This window comes from Lepidochelys olivacea, assembly GCF_965140295.1.
Source record: "Lepidochelys olivacea isolate rLepOli2 genome assembly, chromosome: 6".
Taxonomy (NCBI): domain Eukaryota; kingdom Metazoa; phylum Chordata; order Testudines; family Cheloniidae; genus Lepidochelys; species Lepidochelys olivacea.
In genome coordinates, this window is record NC_140416.1 from 32,929,236 (window position 1) to 32,955,460 (window position 26,225).

Genomic DNA, 26,225 nt, shown 5'->3' on the forward strand with positions numbered 1-26,225 from the left:
GACTTCTCTCTTCATGTCCCTTCATTTGCCATCTGTCACATGAGGCTAACCATACTTCCGACTTCCCAAGGGTATTAAAATGAGGTCTCTGAGCTGCTCACATACTATGGTGACAAGCACCATAGTAATTCCCCTAAAACCAATAAAAATCCTATCTTTAATTCAATATATACATTTCTCACAAATTCCTTTCTTTGGGCACAATCATTTAGCGTCACCAACTATCTTCACTAATTTGCTGTCCCCTTCCACCTCAAAGTCAATAGTAAATATTTAGAAATATTGGTTCTAATACTGAACCAGGGACACCCCACTTCTAACTACTCAATATCCTGAGGAGCAGATGTTTACTGCAACTCTTTGTTTTCCATCACTTAACTAATGAGTAGTTTTGTATTTATTTTGTTTATACAGAGATTAAACAGATTTCCAAACATCATTAGAGCATGGGTTCCCAGGGATATTTTAATCCTCAAATAGAATTACTGTATGCCTACTTGCACAAAAGAGTGGAAATAACATGTTTGGGTCTATTTTTCCACCTCACCGCACCTTGTGTAGCCATTTAAGCTTGGGCAGAGTAGGTGTAAAAGGCTACCAGACCAGAACAGTCATATCTCAGTCTTATTTTGCAAAGGTGGGCCTGCCTGAGTACCCCAAGTGCAAGGGAGTGGAGAATGAACCCCTTAATTATTGATTTGCACATTAGTGTTCCAATCCAGTCATGTTGTTTCATGCAAGGATTTTCACATTTTAAAAGGATGCTCTTTTACCCCTAATGAATTTACTTTTCTAGTTAGCCATGTAGGTTTCTTCCCCCCCACTTTTGTTGTTTTCTTGTTCAGAGATACGGAAACCATCTGTGCCTCTACAATGTCTAACAACTGTCTGTAACTCTATTTCTCTTAAAGAGACGTCATCAAGGCTGGAAAGCCAAATATGCCAGTTGTTTTGCTGGAACACATGCAGATACATTGCAATTTCTCCCTCCTCTGCTTCCCTCGCCTGGTGTAATAAGCAATGGACAAGTCTCTAGGTTCTGTTAAATCATGCACCAGTACAAAGTTCAGCACGAGACCTGTAGGGACCAAGGTAACACTTACACTGTCTTTGCCCCTCCCCTGTGCTGGGGATTTTTCCTCTTGTGGTGCTTTATACTATGCCAGTGTAAAAGAGATGTGGCGCATTCATGAATTGGGTACCTACTGACTTATTTTTGCCATCTGTAACAAGAGGTTCATATAGTGCACATCCACCTTCATAAAGGACTTGGAAGTTATGGATGATGGGTGGGATTTTTCAAAAGCAAAGTGATTTAGGATTAATTACGTGAATTTCAATGGAATCTGTGTTCTGAAGTCACATTGGCACTTCTGAAAATCCCACTGTCTAAAGCTTTACATGAGTGGAACTGAAGACACAGCACAGATCAAAAAGTCGGTTTGTTTACAGCCAGATCATGACACACTCCCATGCACTGGAGTAATGTGGTGTAAGAAACAAAAGAAATTACATAGGCAATCGTATGCAGAGTATGTGACTAGGATGAGATTCACAATGAGATATAGTATATCTTAAGTGGTGCTGTGATGCACCAACAGAAAACAATACTGATGTGAACTATGATACAAACAGTGTTTCAGAAAAAAAGTCATGTTTCAACTCTGACTGACTAATCCAAAGCACTGTCCTACTGATGCTGAGCTTGATGGCCAAGGTCTAGCTAATATGATCAGCTGTTCGTCTTCTAGTCTTTCCTGACAAATAAAACTAATCACTTTAGATTGACGTTGGCTTCCTCAGAGAATTTCCATTTATAAATGGAAATTTCAACTTTCCTATTTAATATTTGTCATAAGAAAGAGGCAGGAGAATAACAAAATGAGATCTTGTCTTATTTTTCATATAATTCTATTTCATGTCACTTCTCTTTCAATGATTTCTCCCTGCATAATATAATAGCTCATTATCATATTACAGCCACTGAATCTCAAATAGCTGGTAATCATCATATTTCAGAGGCCTGTTAGCATCCATTTTCTACAACACTATTCTTCCAACCTTCCATCAGCCATTTACTTCTAGGTGCTGAGTGGAAACATGCAATTAATCTCATTAAAACAGCAGGATGGAAAACGAATACTACATCTCTCAGCATTCTGCGTGTTCAGATATCTGTTTCCAACTGTCCTAAATAGGATTTTGTGCTACTTTAGGTAATAATTAATGTTAAAATCTAAGAGCATTATTTAAAACCAAACAAATACTTTTCCTTTTAATCTTTTCAAATATTGAGATTATTTGAATATTAATTAGTATTCCCTTGAGAGGGAATTAGGTATCTGGAGCTAATATTAATATTCTTATTTACATTTCAGACACTGCTCTAAATATGCCTGGCACTTGTAGATTCTCATAGTGCTTTTCATAGTTAACTCAGTGTAGTCACTATCCAAAATAAAGAACACAAGGACATCTAGTTGGCTGTAAAGATATGCATGCTATGGAGGTTCCGCAGCTTCTGGGTATCATCTGCCTGTGAGTCAGAGTTTCCTGACACAGTCTCAGTTTTCATCTGTTTTCCCTCTCAGATGTTGAATAAAGTAGTAATATTTCTTGAACTCTCCTGCACAGTGTAAATTACTCCAGGAGCCTCTGAACTGTCAGCCATGACAGTCCTGGACAACTGCTGATTCTGTAGGATGTAGTCAAACAGCGATAACAAGGTAAACTCATCATTTCTGCCAAGGTGACGGGAGGCCAATATTTGGCCACATCAGAATTATTAAAGTAGAACAGTATTCTTCCCACTATCAACACCTAAATCAAAACACAAACTCCCAAACACATGGAGAATCTCCCTCAGACATGGAAAGCATGTATACAGAGGTCTACTGATTCCACGTCTGATAAAACTGATATTCTCATGTTACTCTGTCACTGACCTTCCACTCTCACATAAGAGAAAAAGTTGTAGATTTGACGTTTAACCTCCAGTTTTGGTGTATCACTCAAAGACAAATCTTCCCTTAATACTCCAATTCAGGCTTTTCACAATTTAAAAGTTGCAGTATACAGAAGGGACTGTCTTACTTTATACTCACTATTTGCCTTGAAAGGAAACCTGACCTTGACTGTGGTGTATTCTTTGGACCAGGTACTGAAGTAATACAGAATAGTTTTCTTTTATAAAGGAAGTAACTTCACAAAAGTACAACTAAACCTACTGTACAGTTATCATATATAAACATGGCTGCCAAATTGCTCTGTGCCACATTCTACATATTGTTATAAATGACTGTATGGCTGCCATTTCATGACTTGGTGATATATATTTTCCTTCAGTCCAAAACTTCACTGAGGTTGAAGTACAACCATAGGGTCTAGAGAGAATAGTTTTCAGCTGAGCCAAGCCAGATACAGTCAAAAGTGATTAGAGCCGCTAGATGGGATTCTATGATCTCACTCTATCAATGCATTACATTAAGTGACAGGTTATGCAGTGGTGTCAAATCTAAAATGCATTATTATCTACAGAGCCTAGGAAAGTACAGCATGTTCTCTTGTGCTAGCCAGCACAGATCCCAAACAAACAACATAAAACGAGCAAAGAAATTTACTGAAATGTTTTCTGTCCTGATTTTATATCCTGTCTTTGGTTTTTTTGAGATCTTTTTAGTACTATTCCTTTAATCAACATATTACATTTAAATAGCATCATTCATCCTAAGGAGCTCAAACTGCTTCTGAAAAGAGATATTTTTAGAAAGACTGGGGCAAAACTCCAGTCTTATGAAACCTGCAAGGAGTCTACACTGCAATCCAAGCTGTGACTGAAATTCTGGTAAACGTACCCACACCAGTATGGCAAAAAAAAAAAAAATAGCAGTGTAGAGGCTTCCAAGTGGACTGTACAAGAACACCTGGGACTCTAGATACCTACTCATGTTGCTAGTCCACATTGAAACTGGCACCGCGGCATCTTCACTGCTAGTTTTTGCCATGCGATTTCTGGTAAAGCTAGCACAGGTTTGTGTACATGAGCTGCAACCACACCTCAGACTGCAGTATAGACGTACGCTGAATTGAATACTGGAACTCCTCACTTAAAGTCGTCCCAGTTAACACTGTTTCGTTGTTACGTTGCTGATCAATTAGGGAACATGCTCGTTTAAGGTTGTGCAATGCTCCCTTCTAACCCTCGTTTGGCAGCCGCCTGGTTTGTCCACTGCTTGCAGGAAGAGCAGCCTGTTGCAGCTAGCTGGTGGGTGGTTGGAACCAGGGTGGACGGGCAGCCCCCCAGCAGCTCCCCGCTCCCTTAACTTCCCTGTGCAGCTTGCGTCAGTTCAGCTGTCCCTCCCCCCACTACCATGTGCTGCTCCTGCCCTCTGTCTTTGAGCTGCTCCCCGAGACTCCTGCTTGCTGTGTCGGGGCGAGGGGAAGAAGAGGGGGGCTAATGTCAGGGTGTCCCCCCTCCCCTCTGCTCCTAAACCCCTTTTACCCTACCTTCCATAGAGCAGGGGGGACACACAGAGGGAGGGAGCTGCGATCTGGTTTCAGCTTGCTGATCTAATTAACAAGGCAGTGTACTTCTGACCCCACTCTCCATACTTAAAGGGGAAATGCGCATCTCTCTCTCTCTCAAACACACACAGGGTGTGACTCTCTGTCTGCCCTCCCTCCTTTCCTGCTGCCTTGTAGAGTGAGAGAGTTAACCCTTGAGGGCTCAGCCACTTGCTAGTGCATAGTTTAGCAGTAAGGCATTCCCTGGGAACTATCCCACCCTCTGACTCCTCCACCTCAACCAAGCTTCACAGTCATCATCACTGTGTACCAGTATTAAATTGTTTGTATAAAACTTTTACTGTGTGTGTATATACATATATATGTCTTTTGTCTGGTAAAAAAAATTTCCCTGGAACGTAACCCCCTCATTTACACTAAGTCTTATGGGGAAATTGGATTCGCTTAACATCGTTTCGCTTAAAGTCGCATTTTTCAGGAACATAACTACAACGTTAAGTGAGGAGTTCCCATACATATTCATTTGCAGTGTTTCAGAAGAACACAGGGCTAATTTTACTCGTGTTGGCATTTGAATACATGGTTTCAGGAAACTTAGATTTTTTTTTTAACTGGATTGTAAGGCTTTAGGCCATCCCTTTGTGTCTTTAATGAAAGTTTTGATACTAGATTAAAAAAAAAAAAACAGAAAACCACAATCCTCAGTAACAAAGGATAGAAACAACTGGAGCTATTTATGGAGCTTGTCTGAAGGAAAATGCCTTTCTGATGCAGATATAAACTAAATACATATTAATGTACTGTATGTGGGTGGGGCTTTTCTTTGAATGAAACTTTAAAAACTGAAGTCTTCACTCTCTGTCTAAACATTAAATATCACATAATACTCTTCATAAAGGGAAAGACTTCAAGAGAAAATAATGGAAAATTATCGACTAAGACTTCAGGTTATGATTTAGTACTCTGTTCAATTTAAGAAAGTATTTTGCATTCCTAATAGTCAACGGGATTATTAAACTCATTCCTTATCCGACAATCTAGCTAATAAAACCAATCAGAGGAAACAGCTTTTAAGTCAAGATCACTCTCTGCTGGCATACTACTTATGATTTTCTACATCAATTGCTAAGAGACACTAGATCACTGGGGAAAAGCAGGATATTTATTTGCAAGGTCAGCAAATCTTTTTTTCCCTAGATTTACACAGACTAACTTAGAATATAAAAGGAAACCTGAGATGCTCTGAGAAGTTACTGAGCAGAAACTTCTATTCTGTATCTTGCAAAACTAAGAGTGATCTATAAAAGGAATGAAATATGTTTTCTACGAGTTTGATGGTGTAATGTGTTTCTTTTTAAGAGCCCATAAAGCAACTTGTGAAACTATGGGCTCAGACACTAAAAAGCCTGGTGATGGTGCTGACATGTCAACTTATTAATTAGAATTTCTTATGCAATATCATAGAATCATAGAATATCAGGGTTGGAAGGGACCCCAGAAGGTCATCTAGTCCAACCCCCTGCTCAAAGCAAGACCAATTCCCAGTTAAATCATCCCAGCCAGGGCTTTGTCAAGCCTGACCTTAAAAACCTCTAAGGAAGGAGATTCTACCACCTCCCTAGGTAACGCATTCCAGTGTTTCACCACCCTCTTAGTGAAAAAGTTTTTCCTACTATCCAATCTAAACCTCCCCCACTGCAACTTGAGACCATTACTCCTCGTTCTGTCATCTGCTACCATTGAGAACAGTCTAGAGCCATCCTCTTTGGAACCCCCTTTCAGGTAGTTGAAAGCAGCTATCAAATCCCCCCTCATTCTTCTCTTCTGCAGGCTAAACAATCCCAGCTCCCTCAGCCTCTCCTCATAACTCATGTGTTCCAGTCCCCTAATCATTTTTGTTGCCCTTCGCTGGACTCTCTCCAATTTATCCACATCCTTCTTGAAGTGTGGGGCCCAAAACTGGACACAGTACTCCAGATGAGGCCTCACCAATGTCGAATAGAGGGGAACGATCACGTCCCTCGATCTGCTCGCTATGCCCCTACTTATACATCCCAAAATGCCATTGGCCTTCTTGGCAACAAGGGCACACTGCTGACTCATATCCAGCTTCTCGTCCACTGTCACCCCTAGGTCCTTTTCCGCAGAACTGCTGCCTAGCCATTCGGTCCCTAGCCTGTAGCTGTGCATTGGGTTCTTCCGTCCTAAGTGCAGGACCCTGCACTTATCCTTATTGAACCTCATCAGATTCCTTTTGGCCCAATCTTCCAATTGGTCTAGGTCCTTCTGTATCCTATCCCTCCCCTCCAGCGTATCTACCACTCCTCCCAGTTTAGTATCATCCGCAAATTTGCTGAGAGTGCAATCCACACCATCCTCCAGATCATTTATGAAGATATTGAATAAAACCGGCCCCAGGACCGACCCTTGGGGCACTCCACTTGATACCGGCTGCCAACTAGACATGGAGCCATTGATCACTACCCGTTGAGCCCGACAATCTAGCCAACTTTCTACCCACCTTATCGTGCATTCATCCAGCCCATACTTCCTTAACTTGCTGACAAGAATATTATGGGAGACCGTGTCAAAAGCTTTGCTAAAGTCAAGAAACAATACATCCACTGCTTTCCCTTCATCCACAGAACCAGTAATCTCATCATAAAACGCGATTAGATTAGTCAGGCATGACCTTCCCTTGGTGAATCCATGCTGGCTGTTCCTGATCACTTTCCTCTCATGCAAGTGCATCAGGATTGATTCTTTGAGGACCTGCTCCATGATTTTTCCAGGGACTGAGGTGAGGCTGACTGGCCTGTAGTTCCCAGGATCTTCCTTCTTCCCTTTTTTAAAGATTGGCACTACATTAGCCTTTTTCCAGTCATCCGGGACTTCCCCGGTTTGCCACGAGTTTTCAAAGATAATGGCCAATGGCTCTGCAATCACAGCCGCCAATTCCTTCAGCACTCTCGGATGCAACTCGTCCGGCCCCATGGACTTGTGCACGTCCAGCTTTTCTAAATAGTCCCTAACCACCTCTATCTCCACAGAGGGCTGGCCATCTCTTCCGCATTTTGTGATGCCCAGCGCAGCAGTCTGGGAGCTGACCTTGTTAGTGAAAACAGAGGCAAAAAAAGCATTGAGTACATTAGCTTTTTCCACATCCTCTGTCACTAGGTTGCCTCCCTCATTCAGTAAGGGGCCCACACATTCCTTGGCTTTCTTCTTGTTGCCAACATACCTGAAGAAACCCTTCTTGTTACTCTTGACATCTCTGGCTAGCTGCAGCTCCAGGTGTGATTTGGCCCTCCTGATAACATTCCTACATGCCCGAGCAATATTTTTATACTCTTCCCTGGTCATATGTCCAACCTTCCACTTCTTGTAAGCTTCTTTTTTATAGTATTTTTTATTTTTGTGCAATGAAAATAGCTGAAGAACTGTAAGTGAGGGGGTTTTTGGTCCCTATGTTTCTTCCATACATCTGTTATTGGAAGTCTATCAGAATGCTGGGACCTGCCTTCTCGCCCGTACTGAGAAGTATGATTGTGCTGGTTCCTCTTTCATTTCAGATTCCAGTCCCATCCGTGTTTTTAAAACTTTCTGTGCACCTACTCCAGCTTACCTCACTCATTTTGGCCCTCACTGTCCACTACATTGTCACTGTTTGTGCAATAATCTTCTCTGCAACATTTGCCATCTAGGCTAGCCTTCTTATATTTCTCAATTTTCTTTGATTTTTCATTGTATTTCAAATCTCCATGAGAAACATGTTGGTTCTCCTATATTTCTTAGTTTCTCTTTCTTTCTGCTAATATTTATCTCTGCAACTTTAATTATTAATTCTGTAAAATATGCTGGCATACTATTTGTACGAAGCATGACATAAAAGTTACAGGCTGGGGTTTCAAAGGAGTCTAAGAGAATTTTAATTGGATTGGGTGCCTAATTCAAGCCCATTCACAGCTTTGGGGTTGTTGTTTTTTAAAGTCCCACCCATAATACTTGCATCTTCTTTGGGTTTATTTAAAAAAATAATTTTTAAAAGTGTTTTATACATATGAACATTTTTAAGATTGACTCCTAGCGGCTAATTTCTCTTTGCAAAGCTTGCATATCTTGCTGACTTATACAGGCATTCCTGACTCTCAAAAAAAAAAAAAAAAAAAAAACGACTTTCAATAACCCAATGCACTGGAAGCCAGAGAAATGATTTGATGTTCTCAAAAAGCATCAACCCTAAGAGAATTTACAGCTCACTTCATCGGATGCATACCGTGGATACTGCAGCGGACTTTATATACACACAGAGACCATGAAACAATACCTCCTCCCACCCCACTCTCCTGCTGGTAATAGCTTATCTAAAGTGATATCAAGTTGGGCCATTTCCAGCACAAATCCAGGTTTTCTCACCCTCCACCCCCCCACACACAAACTCACTGTCCTGCTCGTAATAGCCCATCCAAAGTGACAACTCTCTACACAATGTGCATGATAATCAAGGTGGGCCATTTCCTGCACAAATCCAGGTTCTCTCACCCCCTCCAAAAACCACACACACAAACTCACTATCCTGCTGGTAATACTCATCCAAAGTGACCACTCTCCCTACAATGTGCATGATAATCAAGGTGGGCCATTTGCAGCACAAATCCAGGTTCTCTCACCCCCCCCCCACCCCCATACACACACAAACTCACTCTCCTGCTGGCAATAGCTCATCCAAACTGACCACTCTCCAAGTTTAACCAGAACGTCGGGGGGGGGAGGGGTGTAGGAAAAAACAAGGGGAAATAGGCTACCTTGCATAATGACTTAGCCACTCCCAGTCTCTATTTAAGCCTAAATTAATAGTATCCGATTTGCAAATGAATTCCAATTCAGCAGTTTCTCGCTGGAGTCTGGATTTGAAGTTTTTTTGTTTTAAGATAGCGACCTTCATGTCTGTGATTGCGTGACCAGAGAGATTGAAGTGTTCTCCGACTGGTTTATGAATGTTATAATTCTTGACATGACATAACCTTTGTGCTGAGGGCTGCAGAGACAGAGGGGCTTAGAGACAAGCTATTCTGGCTCTGGCTGTGCCCCTGCTGTGGACTCCCCAGCTGGAGGTAACTCCAGCTTTGGCATTCAATATCAGTCTCCACTCCTGAGTGGCACAAAGTGAGTAGAGTGGGCACACAGACTAGAGAACCGCCTGTTTCAGAAGAGTTACCTTTCTTCCAAGGAAAAATACAGCAACTGTTTCCTTGGATCTCTAACTTGTTCTTTACAAAAAGAAAAGGAGTACTAGTGGCACCTAAGCCCTGGTCTACACTAGGACTTTAGGTCGAATTTAGCAGCGTTAAATCGATGTAAACCTGCACCTGTCCACACAATGAAGCCCTTTATTTTGACTTAAAGGGCTCTTAAAATCGATTTCCTTACTCCACCCCTGACAAGTGGATTAGCGCTTAAATCGACCTTGCCGGCTCGAATTTGGGGTACTGTGGACACAATTCGACGGTATTGGCCTCCGGGAGCTATCCCAGAGTGCTCCATTGTGACCGCTCTGGACAGCACTCTCAACTCAGATGCACTGGCCAGGTAGACAGGAAAAGAACCGCGAACTTTTGAATCTCATTTCCTGTTTGGCCAGCGTGGTAAGCTGCAGGTGACCATGCAGAGCTCATCAGCACAGGTGACCATGATGGAGTCCCAGAATCGCAAAAGAGCTCCAGCATGGACCGAACGGGAGGTACGGGATCTGATCGCTGTTTGGGGAGAGGAATCCGTGCTATCAGAACTCCGTTCCAGTTTTCGAAATGCCAAAACCTTTGTCAAAATCTCCCAGGGCATGAAGGACAGAGGCCATAACAGGGACCCGAAGCAGTGCCGTGTGAAACTGAAGGAGCTGAGGCAAGCCTACCAGAAAACCAGAGAGGCAAACGGCCGCTCCGGGTCAGAGCCCCAAACATGCCGCTTCTATGAGGAGCTGCATGCCATTTTAGGGGGTTCAGCCACCACTACCCCAGCCGTGTTGTTTGACTCCTTCAATGGAGATGGAGGCAATACGGAAGCAGGTTTTGGGGACGAAGAAGAAGATGATGATGAGGAGGAGGTTGTAGATAGCTCACAGCAAGCAAGCAGAGAAACCGGTTTTCCCGACAGCCAGGAACTTTTTCTCACCCTGGACCTGGAGCCAGTACCCCCCGAACCCACCCAAGGCTGCCTCCTGGACTCAGCAGGCGGAGAAGGGACCTCTGGTGAGTGTACCTTTTAAAATACTATACATGGTTTAAAAGCAAGCATGTGAAAGGATTACTTTGCCCTGGCATTCGCGGTTCTCCTAGATGTACTCCTAAAGTCTTTGCAAAAGGTTTCTGGGGAGGGCAGCCTTATTGCGTCCTTCATGGTAGGACACTTTACCACTCCAGGCCAGTAACACGTACTCGGGAATCATTGTACAAGAAAGCATTGCAGTGTATGTTTGCTGGCATTCAAACAACATCCGTTCTTTATCTCTCTGTGTTATCCTCAGGAGAGTGAGATATCATTCATGGTCACCTGGTTGAAATAGAGTGTTTTTCTTCAGGGGACACTCAGAGGAGCCCATTCCTGCTGGGCTGTTTGCCTGTGGCTAAACAGAAATGTTCCCTGCTGTTAGCCACAGGGAGGGGGGAAGGTTGAGGGGGTAGCCACGCGGTGGGGGGAAGCAAAATGCGACCTTGTAACGAAAGCACGTGTGCTATGTATGTAATGTTAACAGCAAGGATTACCCTGAAAGAGTGTAACCACTGTTTTATAAAAGGTGTCTTTTTAAATACCGCTGTCCCTTTTTTTTTCCTCCACCAGCTGCATGTGTTTCAATGATCACAGGATCTTCTCCTTCCCAGAGGCTAGTGAAGCTTAGAAAGAAAAAAAAACGCACTCGCGCTAAAATATTCTCCGAGCTCATGCTGTCCTCCCACACTGACAGAGCACAGACGAATGCGTGGAGGCAAATAATGTCAGAGTGCAGGAAAGCACAAAATGACCGGGAGGAGAGATGGCGGGCTGAAGAGGGGGCTGAAACTCAAATGTGGCGGCAGCGTGATGAGAGGAGGCAGGATTCAATGCTGAGGCTGCTGGAGGACCAAACCAGTATGCTCCAGTGTATGGCTGAGCTGCAGCAAAGGCAGCTGGAGCACAGACTGCCACTACAGCCCCTGTGTAACCAACCGCCCTCCTCCCCAAGTTCCATAGCCTCCACACCCAGATGCCCAAGAATGCGGTGGGGGGGCCTCCGGCCAACCAGCCACTCCACCACAGAGGATTGCCCAAAAAAAAGAAGGCTGTCATTCAATAAATTTCAAAGTTGTAAACTTTTAAAGTGCTGTGCTTAAAGTGCTGTGTGGCATTTTCCTTCCCTCCTCCATCACCCCTCCTGGGCTACCTTGATAGTCATACCCCTATTTGTGTGATGAATGAATAAAGAATGCATGAATGTGAAGCAACAATGACTTTATTGCCTCTGCAAGCGGTGATTGAAGGGAGGAGGGGTGGATGGTTAGCTTACAGGGAAGTAGAGTGAACCAAGGGGCGGGGGGTTTCATCAAGGAGAAACAAACTGAACTTTCACACCATAGCTTTGCCAGTCATGAAACTGGTTTTCAAACCTTCTCTGATGCGTACCGCGCCCTCCTGTGCTCTTCTAACCGCCCTGGTGTCTGGCTGCGCATAACCAGCAGCCAGGCGATTTGCCTCAACCTCCCACCCCACCATAAACGTCTCCCCCTTACTCTCACAGATATTGTGGAGCACACAGCAAGCAGTAATAACAGTGGGAATATTGGTTTCGCTGAGGTCTAAGCGAGTCAGTAAACTGCGCCAGCGCGCCTTTAAACGTCCAAATGCACATTCTACCACCATTCTGCACTTGCTCAGTCTGTAGTTGAACAGCTCCTGACTACTGTCCAGGCTGCCTGTGTATGGCTTCATGAGCCATGGCATTAAGGGGTAGGCTGGGTCCCCAAGGATACATATAGGCATTTCAACATCCCCAACAGTTATTTTCTGGTCTGGGAATAAAGTCCCTTCCTGCAGCTTTTGAAACAGACCAGAGTTCCTGAAGATGCGAGCATCATGCACCTTTCCCGACCATCCCACGTTGATGTTGGTGAAACGTCCCTTGTGATCCACCAGAGCTTGCAGCACTATCGAAAAGTACCCCTTGCGGTTTATGTACTCGGCGGCTTGGTGCTCCGGTGCCAAGATAGGGATATGGGTTCCGTCTATGGCCCCACCACAGTTAGGGAATCCCATTGCAGCAAAGCCATCCACTATGACCTGCACATTTCCCAGGGTCACTACCCTTGATATCAGCAGATCTTTGATTGAGTGGGCTACTTGCATCACAGCAGCCCCCACAGTAGATTTGCCCACTCCAAATTGATTCCCAACTGACCGGTAGCTGTCTGGCGTTGCAAGCTTCCACAGGGCTATCGCCACTCGCTTCTCGACTATGAGGGCTGCTCTCATCTTGGTATTCATGCACCTCAGGGCAAGGGAAAGCAAGTCACAAAGTTCCATGAAAGTGCCCTTACGCATGCGAAAGTTTCGCAGCCACTGGGAATCGTCCCAGACCTGCAACACTATGCGGTCCCACCAGTCTGTGCTTGTTTCCCGAGCCCAGAATCGGTGTTCCACAGCATGAACCTGCCCCATTAGCACCATGATGCATGCATTGGCAGGGCCCGTGCTTTCAGAGAAATCTGTGTCCATGTCCTGATCACTCACGGGACCGCGCTGACATCGCCTCCTCGCCCGGTATCGTTTTGCCAGGTTCCGGTGCTGCATATACTGCTGGATAATGCGTGTGGTGTTTAATGTGCTCCTAATTGCCAAAGTGAGCTGAGTGGCCTCCATGCTTGCCTTGGTATCGCGTCCGCACAGAAAAAAGGCGCGGAACGATTGTCTGCCGTTGCTCTGACGGAGGGACGGGCGACTGACGACACGGCTTACAGGGTTGGCTTCAGGGAGCTAAAATCAACAAAGGGGGTGTCTTTACATCAAGGAGTATTTCAGGCAGGACTTCACGGAGGGTTCCAATAAGAAATGGTGCACCTAAGTTATTGATCTTATTGGAACAAGGAGGTTAGCCTGGCCTCTGATCGATACATGGCTAGATTTACCTCGCTGCACCTTCTCTGTGAGTGACTGCAGTGTGACCTAGAGGAATGAGTCCCCTAGACAGGGGAGGGGGGAAGCAAATGAGTACAAAACAAATCTGGTCTATTTCTTGTTTTGATCCACTCCATCTATCTTTTACATCTTTGGCTGGCAGCAGACGGTGCAGAAGAACTGCATGCCATCCTCATCTCTTGCCTGCCTGGCAGAAGATGGTACAGTACGACTGCTAGCAATCCATATCGCCTGCCTGCTCACCATAAGACGGTTCAATAGGACTGACTGCAGGACTAAAGAGAATGACCTGGTCAAGTCACTCCAAATTTAGTCCCTGCCCTCATGTCTGCCCAGGCGCTCCCAGCCGACGTGGCCAGGAGCACCTCAGACATGACGATGACGGCTACCAGTCGTACTGTACCGTCTGCTGCCACAAGGCAAGGGGTTGCTGCTACTGTGTAGCAAAGCCATACCACGTCTGCCAGCACCCAAGAGACATAGGGTGAGCGGGCTCCATGCTTGCCGTGGTATGGCGTCTGCACAGGTAACTCAGGAAAAAAGGCGCGAAACGATTGTCTGCCCTTGCTTTCACGGAGGGAGGGAGGGAACGGGGGCCTGACAATATGTACCCAGAACCACCCGCGACACTGTTTTAGCCCCATTAGGCATTGGGATCTCAACCCAGAATTCCAATGGGCAGCGGAGGCTGCGGGAACTGTGGGATAGCTACCCACAGTGCAACGCTCCGGAAGTCGACTCTAGCCTCGGTACTGTGGAAGCGCTCCGCCAAGTTAATGCACTTAGAGCATTTTCTGTGGGGATGCACACACTCGAATATATAAAACCGATTTCTAAAAAACCGACTTCTATAAATTCGACCTTATTCCGTAGTGTAGACATACCCTTAGAGACTAACCAATTTATTTGAGTATAAGCTTTCGTGAGCTACATCGGATGCATCCGATGAAGTGAGCTGTAGCTCACGAAAGCTTATGCTCAAATAAATTGGTTAGTCTCTAAGGCGACAGCTGCTACTCTGAAACTTGTTCTTTACAGGGTCCTTTCCTACTCAACTCTGGTTGCAATAGTAATAATCACTTTTTGAACATGAATGGAAGAAAGAAAGAAGGTTCTGTATACACTACCTAAGCACCAAGGTATAACCTACAGAGTGGGGGACAGATTCCAGCCCCTGGTCTGGTCCTATACATTATTCTGAAGACATAGTGCCTGTAAAGGGGCTGAAGGGTGCCAGAGGAGAATTCCCACAACCCTGCAGTAGTGTCAGCTGTAATAAGTGTTCCCACTCTCACAAGCCCTTGCATATAGGCATGACATGGGAGGGGGGAATAGTTGTAGCACTTAGTGCTGTGAAGATTTTGGGCTGAAGCCAATAGGAAGCCTCAGGGGCTGCTCTAACTTACACCGGAACCCATTTTGGCCCCCCAGCAGCCTGGAATCTGGGTGGCACAATGGCAATGTAAAGCCGCTTTTGCTTGTCCTCCTCTCGGACTATGTCTTCTGTGTTGCGTCTGTCAGGTGACGCACCACACAAACCAGCCCTGCGTCTTTACCATGCTTGTGCATACCCAAGCATCAGCCAGCCATTGGCACATCCTCCTTCCCTGGGTGAAGCTGTCACAATTGTGAGGATGTCACATATGGAAGAGCTGGCCTAATTCGATTAGAATACCAAACCTGTTCAACCTGCCAGAACATCTTGTCACCACACATTAACAAAGCTTTCAGGGTACTGCTCTCAAAACTCAGCACTGCTTATTAAAACATTGTGTCAAACCCCATTAGACATCCTATACAAGAGGTAGTACTGAATAAGTAGTAGTCATAGCATGTCGGGGCACCGTGTAGAGAACCCTGTATTGATTGATCTTAGTTAAAAGAAAAAGTTTAACATTTATTACTACTAGTGACTAAGGTGATGCCAAATGGCTCATATTTTATCATCTGCTTAGGTTTCTGCACAGCAACTACTGTTAGGAACATTACCAGCTATAAACTAGTGAACAAATCGTGTTATCAAATGATTTCCAAGGAAATAGTGGCCAAGGAGATAAGTTCAGCAAAAAGATAAGACAACAGAGCTTACTTGGGAACAAGAAAATAAAATTATTTTCCTTTTCCTATGTATAAATACTGGCTAAACGGTGCACAGAAAATGTCACTATATGTCATGACAGAACACACAAAAAGAAACAGGTGAAGCTTTTCAAAACAGTCTAATAGGGTTAGGCACCGAATTCCCTGGTAATTTCAATGGGAGTCGGGCACCTAACTCCAATATGCTCCTTTGAAATTTCCAGTCGTAAGCTAGTGACTGTTATGCACATTCAGATACATACAGCTCCCCTTCTGTGTAAGATTATGGGAGCCATGGATTTTGCATGATAAGAGTGTGAATTGAGTCTATCATTAACTTCAAAGGAACTCGAAGCCTGAGTACAGTCCTTGGAATAAGGGAACCCTTATGCTTGCTTCTCCTCCCATTTAAAATCAATGACAAGATTCCCACTGATTTCAGTGTGACTCGGGTCAGGCCTCTCACAGACCCAGATGGTCCCTGAGATCTGTGCATGGAGGTCTCTTTCACATGGATCTCACATCTCTTCTACAGCACTGTTCCCCCTGCCTGGACCTCAAGCTGCACCCTTCAGGGAAGGGAACAACAGGGCCAGGACCACTCATGTCATCCCCCACAGATTATAGTATCCTTTCAGCAAAGTTCTCCCTTGTGGTCCACTGTGGCCAGAAAATAGAAAAAGCGGAAGCAGCCAGCCTGAATGGAAATGGATCCTCTGGGATCAGCAAGGTGTGAAGATGGGCCCAGTGCCCCTTTCTGGTCAAAGGGAAACCTCCTTTCCCCTCACTACTTTAAGAGGAGATCTTCTGAAGAGATTTTCCCCCCAGACACCACTCTTGCAAGTTTTACCACGAGAGGATGGTCTGGCCCCAACCGAGGAAGCACAGCAATTATGAAGGTTAGTATTAGCCATGGTAACTATTGGATCCTGCAGCACTACTCAGCAAACAGTCCCTATTTATGAGAGCAGCCCCATGACCTTGCAAAGAAATAACCTGCTTATCCCCACAATGATTTAGTGTCCCGCAGCAATTGACATAAAATTCATGAGTAGCATGCTACCACAGAGTGATCTTGACTTTAAAAAGCCATTTCCTCCACTTGTGGGAAGCAGGGCTGAAGGACTGGGCCTACGCTTGTTCTCTAATATCTGTATTTATTTAAAAAAAAAAAAAAAAAAGGATTAGTGCTATACCAAAGCATTTCCACCCATGCCTACTAAATTAATACTATCGATACCCCACAGTTTAATGTCTTGTCTAGGACCACATCTTATGGGATGCCCACAGTAGCAGCAGAGTCCCACTCTCTCTCGGTATCACATATGAGGAAAGCCTGTCTTAGTCTCTCCTCAACCATACCGGCTAGCTAACTCGATACAGTTCATCTGCATTTGTGTTTCCAATGATGTCCACGGGAGCAAGGAAAGCACAATGTTGATCCAAGATTTCCTACAGCAGAGAGACCTAGACATTGATTCAACAGTTCAAACAGCAGCAGAAGGTAACTTCAGTTTACTGCCCATTTTCATCTCTAAACATGCCAGCAGTTATGTTTTGCTTGATCTAGAAATTCAGTGGTTCATAATTGTTAAATACTAACCATATTTTTTCCTTCAATGAAAAGCTTAATCTTTCTCTAATATTTTTCACAGCCCCTTGTCCTCTAGTGGTAAAATGATACCCATTGAGCATGTGGAAAAAGAAAATGTGTGATCACCACAGGACTTACTTGTTAAAGAAGCTTTAAAAAAGCCTGTACTGTACATGATCTATATATGTTATATGATCAATGCACACTATGTGTCTCAGTCTATTCAAGTATTTCTATGTAAAACCAGGAATGGGCAGGGGAACCAATCTAAAATTGTTTAAGACACAGAAATGTCTTTACATTTAAATAAAAAAAATGTAGGAATTACTCTAGCCTACAGCTGCTGCTAAACTGATTAATATTTAGCACTTGGTACTGGAATTGATAAGGTAGTATGGAATGAAAGCTGAGGTTATTTTAAATAAATAATGCCTTTAATATTCTGTAGAAGAGGGCTTTTTTTCTTTTTCTTTTTTTAAAGTGTTTCTTGTTCCTGGTATTTATGCTGTAAAACTAAATTTAGAAACAAAACGAGTGAAAAATTCAATGATACAGAAACTGAAATGGAAAAGGATCCAGCACAATTCAATGTAAAAATCTCACTCCATAACAATCAGCTGGATTTTGCAAAGCTGTCAAGAGTCATACTCCAGCAGCTTTATGCAGGATCCAGAAGTTCACTGAGTGCTAGGAAACAAGTCTTCAGAAAAATACCATAATATCTCATATTTACATTTTGCCAATCCTCGGTTTTTAAGCATTGTCTCCGAAGTTTTATGAAGATCAAGTATTCAAAAACTCAAAAGACTACATGCTTCCCGCAACTCAGAAAGTTTCCAAAAGAGAAAATGATCTGGTAGTGTAGAGGGATCTATAAATTAAATAGTATTTTTCCAATTTTATGAATTGAAGAACAACTTGAAATGGACTTTTAGGCCTGCCAGAAACACACTCTGGGTATGTCTATACTTCAATTAGATACCCATGTGTAGACATTCGGGCTCAGCCAGAGCTGTGGGACCCTCCCATCTCAGAGGGCTCCAGCCCAAGCAAGAATGTCTACGCTGCAGTTAAATACCTCCGCGAGCCCAAGCCCCACAAGCCCAAGTCAGCTGGCACGGGCCAGCCACACGGTTTTAATTGCAGCATAAACATGCCCTCTGGGGCTCAGCTACTTGACAGTCACAGATGGTAATGGGGAGCAACAACCTGGCAAGGTTCTCTACAATGGATTCTTTTAATGATGTCCATCACCCAGCCATGGCATCTGATAGCTCCATCCTCCATCCCAATTTCCCCTGCTTCCAAAAGCAAATGCTTCAGTGGGTTGATGATCCTGGAACACAACACATCCCTAGATAGGGTCAACACACAGTGGCACTAAAGGCCATGCTGTGATTTATACTACAATGAGGTGCATGTTCTGGGATTCAGCTCCCACTCATTTTGCCACACCACCTGTCTTGCTTCCAAGAACACTTTTTAGCTCGTATATCGAAATCTTTAACATTTAGATGAAGAAAGCTTAACCCTTTCATAGGGCAAAAGAGCCTCCCACTCCCAAGTCAGATCCTGTCCCACACTATAGCGCCTTTCCACCACTCTGGTGGCTCAAAAGGGCAGCTAAGTATTTCCTGTCCCCTGCCTTTAGGTGTGCTGTGGTGGGCATGGCCTGGGCACTGCTTGGAAGCCCTTGGAGGCCATTATCAGCTGAAGTTAGAGAAACCCTCAGACAAGGTGAGTGTGCTGAGTAAAGTCTGCAGGATCTAGCCCCGTATTCTGTCCACTTGAGCTTTAAGGAAGGACTCTGAAGTAATCTCTCCCTTGTTTAAAAAAAAAAAAAGGTGATGTGTTAGATTTGAGATAGGATGGGATTTCAGACCAATCACAAACTGGTAAGTCATCAAAATACACCAGCTCTCTGTACTGTAGTGAAGACTCAGATGCGTTGCTGCAGCTTCTGTAAGTCAAGTACCTCAGAAAATGTTTCCCGCCCTCCCCCCCCATTTTAAAAAAAATAAATTCATAGCGCCAGAGAGGTTGACAACTTATTGAAAGTGGTTCCTCATCTGGAAAGTGCTTATTACCTACTGTGTACCATCTTTATTACATTGATACTGACATTTAACACTCAATAAATCGGCAGTCCCGCTGTGGTGCTTGGCCTGACAGTTAAACTGAGCCCCTTCCTTTTCTTTTAATACCTGTTGAGGTTTTTCAGAAGAGAGGAATATATTCCTCCTCATTATGATGCAAACTGTTTTCACACATTCCTTCCCACTGGCAAGATGAATCAAGATAAAAACACCTTCCCTGAGTGTCTTTCATAAAGTTTTGCAGTTTCTTCTTCCTTAATAACATATGAAGTTAAATTATGTGTGACTCCATTCCACTCCCTATGTTACATAACTTTCCCAGTTTCCCTCATTGCTCAGTTATTACTGTATGTGACAGCAGCCGTAGGGAGCTAGATCTTCTGGTTGGGCCAAGCTGAGCTTATCACCATGGGGAGGATCGACTTGTGCATCTTCATGCTCTCCTGCTTCTGGCCAAGCCGGTCCCTGAAGTAAACGGGACAACCTGAAAGTTCTTCTAATGAATGCCCAACTAGTTGTTCATGGTCTTAAGAGGTTGATTCAGACCTAACTCCCTTTGGCTCTCTGAAAATGCCAGCAATTGAGCTATAAAGGAGGCCACTTTTTTAAAGAAAATGAAAGCTTGAAAATTGTAGGAAAATAAAGCATCAGCAAATAGCTATTTTAAGGAATTTTACACCCCTTTCATCTTTCCACAGTCTGCTACGAAACAGAACAAATTTCAAATTACAGCACCTTACTAGAGTCTATTTTGGAAGGCCCAAAATATCAAAGGCTAGATCTTCAGCTGCTGTAGACTGACATAGTCAACCACTTAGACCAGCTGGCCTGAAATTGTATGGAGCACATGTAACCTACACACCTCCTGGGTGTGGTGTTCTGTCCCATGTAGTGGCACTTAGCCCTGGTCTACACTGGGGGTGGGGATCGATCTAAGATACGCAACTTCAGCTACAAGAATAGCGTAGCTGAAGTCGACGTATCTTAGATCGACTTAGAATCACTTACTTCGTGTGCCCTCGCAGCGTGGGATCGACAACCGCTGCTCCCCCGTCGACTCCGCTTCCGCCTCTTGCAGTGGTGGGGTTCCGGAGTCGACGGCAGAGCGATTGGGGGTCGATTTATCGCGTCTACACTAGACAAGATAAATCGATCCCCAATAAATCGATCACTACCTGCCGATCCTGCGGGTAGTGTAGACATGACCTTAGAGATTAAGGAGTCTGCTCTACAGCCTTAGCTAACAGTCACATGGCTTTTAACTCATGCAGTAGAGGCTCATGCATTTAGCTCCACAGATCCCAGGTTTGATCCCGCCCGCCGACAACTGGGGTCTGTCGGTGTTACATATGCTTGTGTCTCAACAGTGAAATGTGGGGGTTTACGAATTCCTTGAGGTTGAGGTCCTCTAGCAGCGTAACAATTTGAACCATTCCCAGTGTTACCAACACTCACACTTTTATTGCAACTATCACAACATTAGATGTGTCTCTTAAAGCCCCAGCTTCTGAATTCTTGAGATCCAGTTTCATTTCTAAAACAAGTTTCTAGACCCCCAGTTGCAGAGAAAATCTGGAAGACATGAACCAGGTGTAAATTAAAGGCTCAAAAATCAGATGGTAAGGAAAAAGAATCAAACATTTATTTATTTTAAAAGCACAAGGTTTTTTTTACACAATTTTAGGGGGTTGTAGGTGTCTGACATGATTTTTTTTTAATGTTTTGTGTTACCAATACCTATCTGTTAGAACATCTAATACTCAACCTTGCTACATCTGAACCCCAAACTCGGGTTTTTCTATGCACTAGGGTTTCCTTCCATTTTCCATTCCTTTCTTTGTTCTTTACTTTGTTTCTTTACTCAGACCCTTTCTCCACCATGACAGTCGCTCACTCTCACAGTTCCCTCTGACTTTCAGTTCCCACTCTACTTCTCTCAGCTCTCCCCCAGGTCCTTCTTCTCAGATGCCTCTCAACCTCTGTTCCCCGCTCACGTTTGCTCCCTCTTTTCTCCTGGTGGTAACTCTTCTCTGCTCCCTCCATCCGCCCTCCCACAAATACCCTATGCTGGGTGAGAAGAAAAAGGAGAGTACAGGATTTAGGAACTAAGAAGAGGCACTACCGGAGATTGGTTCAGTGGCTCTCAGCACCCCTGAACCTAACTGTAAACCCTTTATATATAATGGGAACTCCTTCAAACCGGGGAGCACAGCAGCATTCCTCCCACACACCTAGTTCCAGCACCCACAGGTGCTGGCTTCCAACTTTCCCCAGCGGTGCTCAACCCCAGGCCCCGCCCCCACTCCATCCCTTCTCCCAAGCCCCCATCCCCACCCCGCCTCAGGCCCCGCCACCACTCCACCCCTTCCCCCAAGGCCCCACCCCCATCCCACCTCTTCCAACCCAGTTCTCCCCCCTTCCCAGAGCACGCCCTGTCCCCGCTCCTCCCCCACCCTCTCAGTGCCTCCTGCACACCGTGGAACAGATGATCCACAGCAGGCAGGAGATACTGGGGGGACGGGGGAGAGTTTGGCTGCTGGCGGGGACTAAGCACCCACTAATTTTTTTTTGTAGGTGCTCCAGCCATATAATAGTCATTTACATCAATGGATACAAAATGGAGCATTTTACTTTCATAACATTTTACCCCCAAGTTACAGTGGTATAAACAACTCCATGCACTGTAGGGCAACAGAGAATCAAGTCTAATAACAAAAACTGGTCCTGCTAAAAGGAAATCCATCAGCAGAATGTACTAGGTCTAAAGACAGAACACCGATTCATGGTTTATACAAACATCCCAACAAGTGAAACCATAACAGGAGACCAGATTCTGATCTCATTTTACACCAGCCTTACAGCAGTGTAACTCCATTATGCCTGATTCTCCAGGGCTTTGCATTTTTTTAAGCATTTGTTAACAATTGTGTAAAGCGATGTAACATTACCACCAGTGTGCAAGAGTGGAGAATTCTGACCTGAAGCCTTTCAAACACACTTTGCATGTAAATAAATGTATACAGAAGGTGCAAGATAATCAGCTATGTAAACCTGTTAAGGGTAATAATATACTATTTGTTTTTTATAGTGATCTTAAAGATATTCTACTAGGGATCGGAGATCTGAAGACAGTACAACATGCCATTTTGTAATTTTGTTACTCACATTCACATATTCATTCAATATATTTAACTTAAGGATTTTACCCCACCCCACCCGCAAAAGAGTCTCTCCACTTCAAATAAATAGATTTTGGAATTAGTAATTAGCAATATACAGAATCATTGACAATATATAACTTCAATGGGGTAATACAGGATGCAATAAAATCCCAGTATATCATTAATTTTCAGAGATGGAACTGAACCTAAAACACAAGGTATGGTACTGAATTAAAATCATTATGACATGTTACTAATGATGATGATGATAATTAACATTACCTCTTGTTCTGAGGAAAAATAGTCATCCCATTTTATTTTTAAAAATTCTGAAAAAAATAATCTGTAGAACTAACACAAGGGTCATTTTTAATCAGAAATCTTACATGGCAAGGGAAGAAATCTCCTCTGGTCTAACACAAAAATGGAAGTTGTAGAACCAACTAGATTTCAATTGGTGTATCCTCGCTCCTAGATAACTGCACTGCTTATTCCATTGATCTCTGTCATGATAGATCTTTATTATACTAAAGTTCAACATTTTCTCAGGAGAGCAGGATATTGGATACGTTAACAAATTGAAAGGCATCTCTATAACAGTCTACTGTCAGAGCTTCAGCAACGTATCTAAGCAGTCCAGCTATCACTTTAACTCCATTTATATGCCATCTACAGAAGTATATTCAATTGTTGGACTTCATGGTGCATACACAATCCCAAAGGTAGACCCTCTATGGAAATCTAGAATTCTTGCAGTTTTTCTAGCTTTGCTAATTAAATTAAAGACTTTATAGATTGGATTGATTTTCTGGAATGAACATCTCCTCCCAGAACTAAATAAAAACAAAAGTAAACCTTCTTCAGTCCACGTTTCTCGTCTTAAAAAAATATTTATAGCCTTTTGTGCCTTTAATTCTAGTGACTGTGCATGAGTTAGGGCTGGATCCAAAACGAATGGCCGACCACTAAAATGTTGTTTCTCCGACTCAGCATAGATCACTCCCAGAATCATTCCATTCGTTTTCCCCCCCGTCCTAAATATCACCTTCCCACATGTTAGATGACATTTAAACGTTTTAGAAGATGTCTCCATGCAACCACTTTGTTATTTTAAAGCTTTCTGAGCTTAAATTTATTTCATTAACTCTTAATCAACATTGCTTTAAGGTTAATTTACACCTAGATCCTGTGGTAAAGAGATAAAAATTCCTCTGAGTAAGAAATCAAAATTAATATCTAGAAACAGTTATAATTGCTTGTAACAGAAGGAACTGATTAACCTGCTGAGGGAATCATAGAAGAAAAATGATGCTATAACTGTCTTCATTTTGCATGTTGTGGGCCTGATCCCACATTTCTTTTACACCCCCCAACTCCCACAGAATTTGGGGAGCCCTAGATATACATGCAGGATCTGGTCCCAGCACTTACAACATTACATTAGATTATGTATTAGTTCTGGAAATGATGGTGCACTTCAAAAGCTTTGAAAACACTACTAACGGATACAGAGTAGCAGGATAAATCCACTTATGAGGCATGTTAAATAGCAAGCATCTTCCTTCTACGTTGTAGTTATATCACTGCTCTGCACCTGTATACCATCTCAGAAACTGACTTGCCTACATTAGATTTTCAAAAGGTGCTGTTCCTCAAAGGAAGGCATCTTACTCATAAACTGAATGAAACCTCTCTGCTTTTCGTGATAGCAACCAAATGCTGAAGAAATAAAAACAACAATGTGCACAAAATGCAAAGACTCCCAGGGACTCGGATAGCATACATTCCTCCAGTTACCAAGAAAACTGGAATTCCACCTCCTCCTGAGCTTTTATGATTTAATTTGCACTGATTCCAGGCCACCAGCAGAAAGGCCTGCAAACTGCAATTTCCAGCTTACTACTGAGTGTCAGGCTAGATAGCCAACTGGTTTTTAGTATCAAATCCTACACATGCAATACAGAATGTATTAACTGTTGTGTTTGAAAATACATTTCCCAGCTTAAACAGTTTAGAAAACTGATACAGGTGTGTGCTACTCTATATACAGAATTACTCAGTACATTTCCATGACTGGCTTTGTTTCTAAATTTCCATTTTAGTTTAGCTTTGTCTCTGAAAAGTAACAGTCTAGGAAGCCTTGCCAATTGTTCTGGTTCTTTCAATAAGACACAGATCCCTGAGGCTTTACAGTAGTAGAGCTTCATTCCATATATCCGAGATGTTACAAACAGGGCCGTTGCACTGAATGTTTCCTTAGCGTTTGTCACTGATCTGCCCACTGACCTGGTGCAGACTAAGAGGTTCTAGCAGCTGTTCCCTCTTATGGGCGGGAAGCAGTCTCTCGTAACATCCCCTTGTCATGTTTAAGACAGTATGCCTAAGTAACAAAATGTGGTTGTGTAATAAAACTTCATAATACAGCAAATACTAGAATAGTACTTAACAGAATTTATGCAACAATTGACTTGTTTTGGGAGGATCAGTGATTTACCATTCATTCAGTATAAAGTCTCTGTATCTGGAGGACGGTTTGATGGCACTTCATGCACAAGTACTCTTCATGGTGCCATGAAAGGCTACAGTGTTTGGCTTGGCTTGTTCTTGGGTTTGCTTGTCTCTTCATGTTGGGGTGGCACATTTACTAGTTCCACCTCTGTTGAGCGTTAAGCAATGAATTCATTGTATTCTATTTATCACTGTTAAGAGGATCCCACAGTTCCTCCTTGCCCTGCATTGGGTTCCATTGTCTGTAGGACATTGTACTGGACAGATGAATTTACAGTTCTGGCGACATGTATGTCCATCAACTGCAACAGTATAGGAGCGGGGGTTTGTCTGCTCCACGCATCTTGCCCTTTTCCGTGAGCAGGATCTACCTTAAGGAAATAGTCACACTCTTAAGCTATGTGTACGCTACCACTTATGTCGGCAAAACTTACGTCGCTCGGGGTGTGAAAAAAAAAAAACACACCCCTGAGCAACATAAATTTTGGCGGCGTCAGTGGTAGGGTGCACAGTACTATGTCGGTGGGAGAGCTTCTCTCACCAACATAGCTACTGCCACTCATGGAAGTAGTTTTATTATGTCAATGAGAGAGCTCTCTCCTATCGGCATAGAGCAGCTACATGAGTTATCTTACAGAGGTGCAGCTGCATCAGTACACTGGGGTTCTGTAAGCTCGCTAATATAGACATGGCCTCTGTGGTTCTCAAGGTTGTATCTCTGGAAGATCTATGGCCTGTCATAGTAGGTTTTAGCTTTGTTGAATTTCTTTAATTGCTCACTGACTCCATCCACTATTTCAGGTTTTAACTGTACTTTTGCTGTAGGTACCAAGTGCAAGTACATCTGGACATTAAACGCTGCACAGGGCAGTCTTGCCTTCATTGGGGGTATTTCTCCATTCTAGGATGGCTTGTCACTTGTTTTACTTATTCTTTAAGGTTTTCTTTAAGAAAGTTTTTGAAAGGTTGATGGTGGATTCAGTTTTGCCATTGGACTGACTGTTGTAGGGGAAAGCTGTGATATGGTTACATTCCCAATCTTTGGCGAAGCATGCAAATTCATTGTTGGTGACCTGTGGTCCATTATCTGAGATGACA

General features: G+C 43.5%; 1 protein-coding gene across 6 annotated transcripts in view; it reads right to left on the bottom strand.

The window, feature by feature from the left end:
- GALNT18 (polypeptide N-acetylgalactosaminyltransferase 18) overlaps window positions 1-26,225 on the bottom strand; it is a 382,178-nt gene that overhangs the window by 234,815 nt on the left and 121,138 nt on the right. Inside the window, exon 1 of one of the 6 annotated variants that reach the window (XM_084630743.1) lies at window positions 4,507-4,540. The exons of the other annotated variants lie outside the window; for them this stretch is intronic. Coding sequence (XP_084486869.1) covers window positions 4,507-4,513 — 7 coding nt within the window. The 5' untranslated portion in view covers window positions 4,514-4,540. Of the gene's footprint in view, window positions 1-4,506; window positions 4,541-26,225 lie in introns of those variants that run through there. 6 annotated transcript variants of the gene reach the window in all.